This window comes from Eucyclogobius newberryi, unplaced genomic scaffold (assembly GCF_026437365.1).
Source record: "Eucyclogobius newberryi isolate DKJ021-1_F unplaced genomic scaffold, fEucNew1.0.hap1 SCAF_20, whole genome shotgun sequence".
NCBI lineage: Eukaryota > Metazoa > Chordata > Actinopteri > Gobiiformes > Gobiidae > Eucyclogobius > Eucyclogobius newberryi.
In genome coordinates, this window is record NW_027315835.1 from 5,958,099 (window position 1) to 5,960,861 (window position 2,763).

Below are 2,763 nucleotides of genomic sequence, written 5' to 3' on the forward strand. Positions count from 1 at the left end.
AGTTCTGGTTTAGTCCTGGTTTAGTCCTGGTTTAGTCCCGGTTTAGTCCTGGTTTAGTCCTGGTTTAGACCTGGTTTAGTTCTGGTTTAGTTCTGGTTTAGTTCTGGTTTAGTCCTGGTTTAGTCCTGGTTTAGTCCCGGTTTAGTCCCGGTTTAATCCTGGTTAAGTTCTTGTATAGTCCTGGTTTAGTTCTGGTTTAGACCTGGCTTAGTTCTGGTTTAGTCCCGGTTTAGTCCCGGTTTAGTCCTCGTTTAGTTCTGGTTTAGTCCTGGTTTAGACCTGGTTTAGTTCTGGTTTAGTTCTGGTTTAGTCCTGGTTTAGTCCTGGTTTAGTCCCAGTTTAGTCCTGGTTTAGTTCTGGTTTAGTCCTGGTTTAGACCTGGTTTAGTTCTGGTTTAGTTCTGGTTTAGTCCTGGTTTAATCCTGGTTTATTCCTTGTTTAGACCTTTATTTGTGAAAACGCCCTGTTTGTCCTGACCTCTGACCTCTGACCTCTGACTTTGAGCCAACATGGACGACAAGAAAAAACAGATGAAGTGAGGGAGAGTTCAGATTTTGATTAAACATTTTAAAAACATTTCCTAATTTCTAGACATTTTTATACAAATATTTAGTTTGCTCAAAGCCGAGACTTGAACCCAAAACCCTCTCACAGGAGGTCACCATGAACAGGATTCAAATAAAGCTTCAGACATTTCAAAAGAACTGAAACAATAAAGAGAAGAACTTTGTACTTTCAGTCCAAAATGGAGTCAAAAGGTTCCACAGTTACATTTGACTGAAGTTCAGAACTTTTATTCTTGTTTTAGTCACTTTGACCTCTGAAAGTCTAAACTGCAGTGAGGACCAGAGGAGCAGAGTTTGAACCTCCAGTATTAAAACCGGGACTGAAAAATGGAAACAGTTTCTCTCTGAAGCAGCAGCTGCTGAAGGAGAAGAGAAGATCTGCAGAATCTGCATCATAAAAGGAGACCAGACCCTCACCATAGTCCACAAACACCCCGACCTTCTGAGGAGCTCGCTGCACAGACAGAGGGACAAGAAAGTCTGAACAAGCTTTGTACTTATATTTGTTTCTCAATATGATGCACCAGAATCCTTTTTTAGGACTCAGAGGGAACTTTCCCTTCCTGTTGATGGACTCTTGGGCCACTCCTAAAGTCCAGTCTGTTTTCCCTTTGACCTGAACCTCAAAGTAAAACCTGCCTGAGGAGAAACTCTGCTTTCCTAGAACATTAGGACCAGTATCAAACCTCAGAGGAGAATCTGGGAGCTTCTTCCACACATCAGTGTCATGAACCTGTTTGAGATCTTCAGACAGAACGAGCCGAGGATGAGCAGTGTCTGGATCCAGAGTGACCTTCACCACAAACTGCTTCACTCTCTTTAGCCCAGCTTTAAACACTTTCTTAAAGTTTTCAGAGAGATGTTTCTCCAGCTCAGACAGAGCCCGGGCTGCACTGCCCTCACACGTCTCCGGCTCAAAGCTCACACTGCTCCACTCCTTCAGTCCAGCAGGGGGCGTGAGTGCAGGGCAGCTCTGTAGAAAGTGGAGGGGGTCTTGAGAGCGTGAGAGCCGCTCCGCCTCAGTGCTGCTCTTCTCCAGCTCACAGATCTCCTGTTCCAGCTGCTGCACCAGCTCCTGGGCTCGTTTGTGGCTCCGGCTCTGCTTCTCCTGCAGCTCCTCTAAGAACCGGTCCTGACGCCTCTGAACAGACTGCATGAGATCAGTGAAGGCCTGCAGCCCCACAGCCCTCTCTCTGTGGACCTCTGTGTCACTGAGCTCCACACAGCGCTGGATCTCCTGGACCTTCAGCCTCCTCTGCTCCACCATGTGCTGGCTCTGAGCCTGAGTGTGCAGCAGAGAGGACCTCCTGCTCTCACACGCCTCCTCCAGAGACAACAGCTCATGGTTCTTGTGCTCTAGAACGGAGCACGTGATGCACACGATCTTCTCATCAGTGCCACAAAAAAGCTCCAGGGGGCGCTGGTGTGTGGGACACATCATGTCTTCCAGGTTCTCCACAGGCTCCATCAGCTGGTGTCTTTTCAGCCCAGAGACTGTGAGATGAGGCTGGAGGTGGGTCTCACAGAACGAGGACAGACAGACCAGGCAGGACTTCAGGGCCTTCAGCTTGGGCTCAGAACAGAGGTCACACTGGACCTCACTAAAGTCGGGCATGTGGTCCATAGATCTGCTCTTGTTCTTGTCCAGTTTAGCCTCTGAAACCAGACCTCGCAGCAGTGTGTTGATGCTGAGCTTTGGTCTTCTTTTATACCTCCTCTTACACAGAGGACATGTGCAGGGGCCCTCAGGGGCCCAGGCCTCACAGATGCAGCGTTTGCAGAAGTTGTGTCCACATGGAGTGGACACTGGCTCAGAGAACACCTCCAGACAGATGGAGCACAGGAACGTCTCCTCAGAGCTCCTTTCACTTGTGGAGGACATCTCTGAAACACAAGGTCAACATCAGTGACTCTAAAATCAGACATTTCCACCAGAAAAGTCAAACACCAGGAGGAAAAGAGAGAAAACTGAACCTGACCGAGTCCAGACCGAGTCCAGACCGAGTCCAGACCGAGTCCAGACCGAGTCCAGACCGAGTCCAGACCGAGTCCAGAGTATTAACAAGACTCTAGAGTTGTAAATATAATGTGTGGTGTGTTCATGATCTAGTTAATCACTCTGGTTTAGTTTTTAGTTTATTCTTAGTCTTTTATATTTCCATTTTACTATTTAGAAACCTGATCTCCATCGATGTTC

General features: G+C 47.6%; 1 protein-coding gene across 1 annotated transcript in view; it reads right to left on the reverse strand.

Annotated features, from left to right (window-relative positions):
- Positions 1–507: 507 nt before the first annotated feature.
- LOC140368924 (E3 ubiquitin-protein ligase TRIM21-like) overlaps positions 508–2,763 on the reverse strand; it is a 13,967-nt gene continuing 11,711 nt past the window's right edge. The window contains exon 2 of the mRNA XM_072456091.1: positions 508–2,450. Coding sequence (XP_072312192.1) covers positions 829–2,448 — 1,620 coding nt within the window. The 5' untranslated portion in view covers positions 2,449–2,450 and the 3' untranslated portion in view covers positions 508–828. The remainder of the gene's footprint in view (positions 2,451–2,763) is intronic.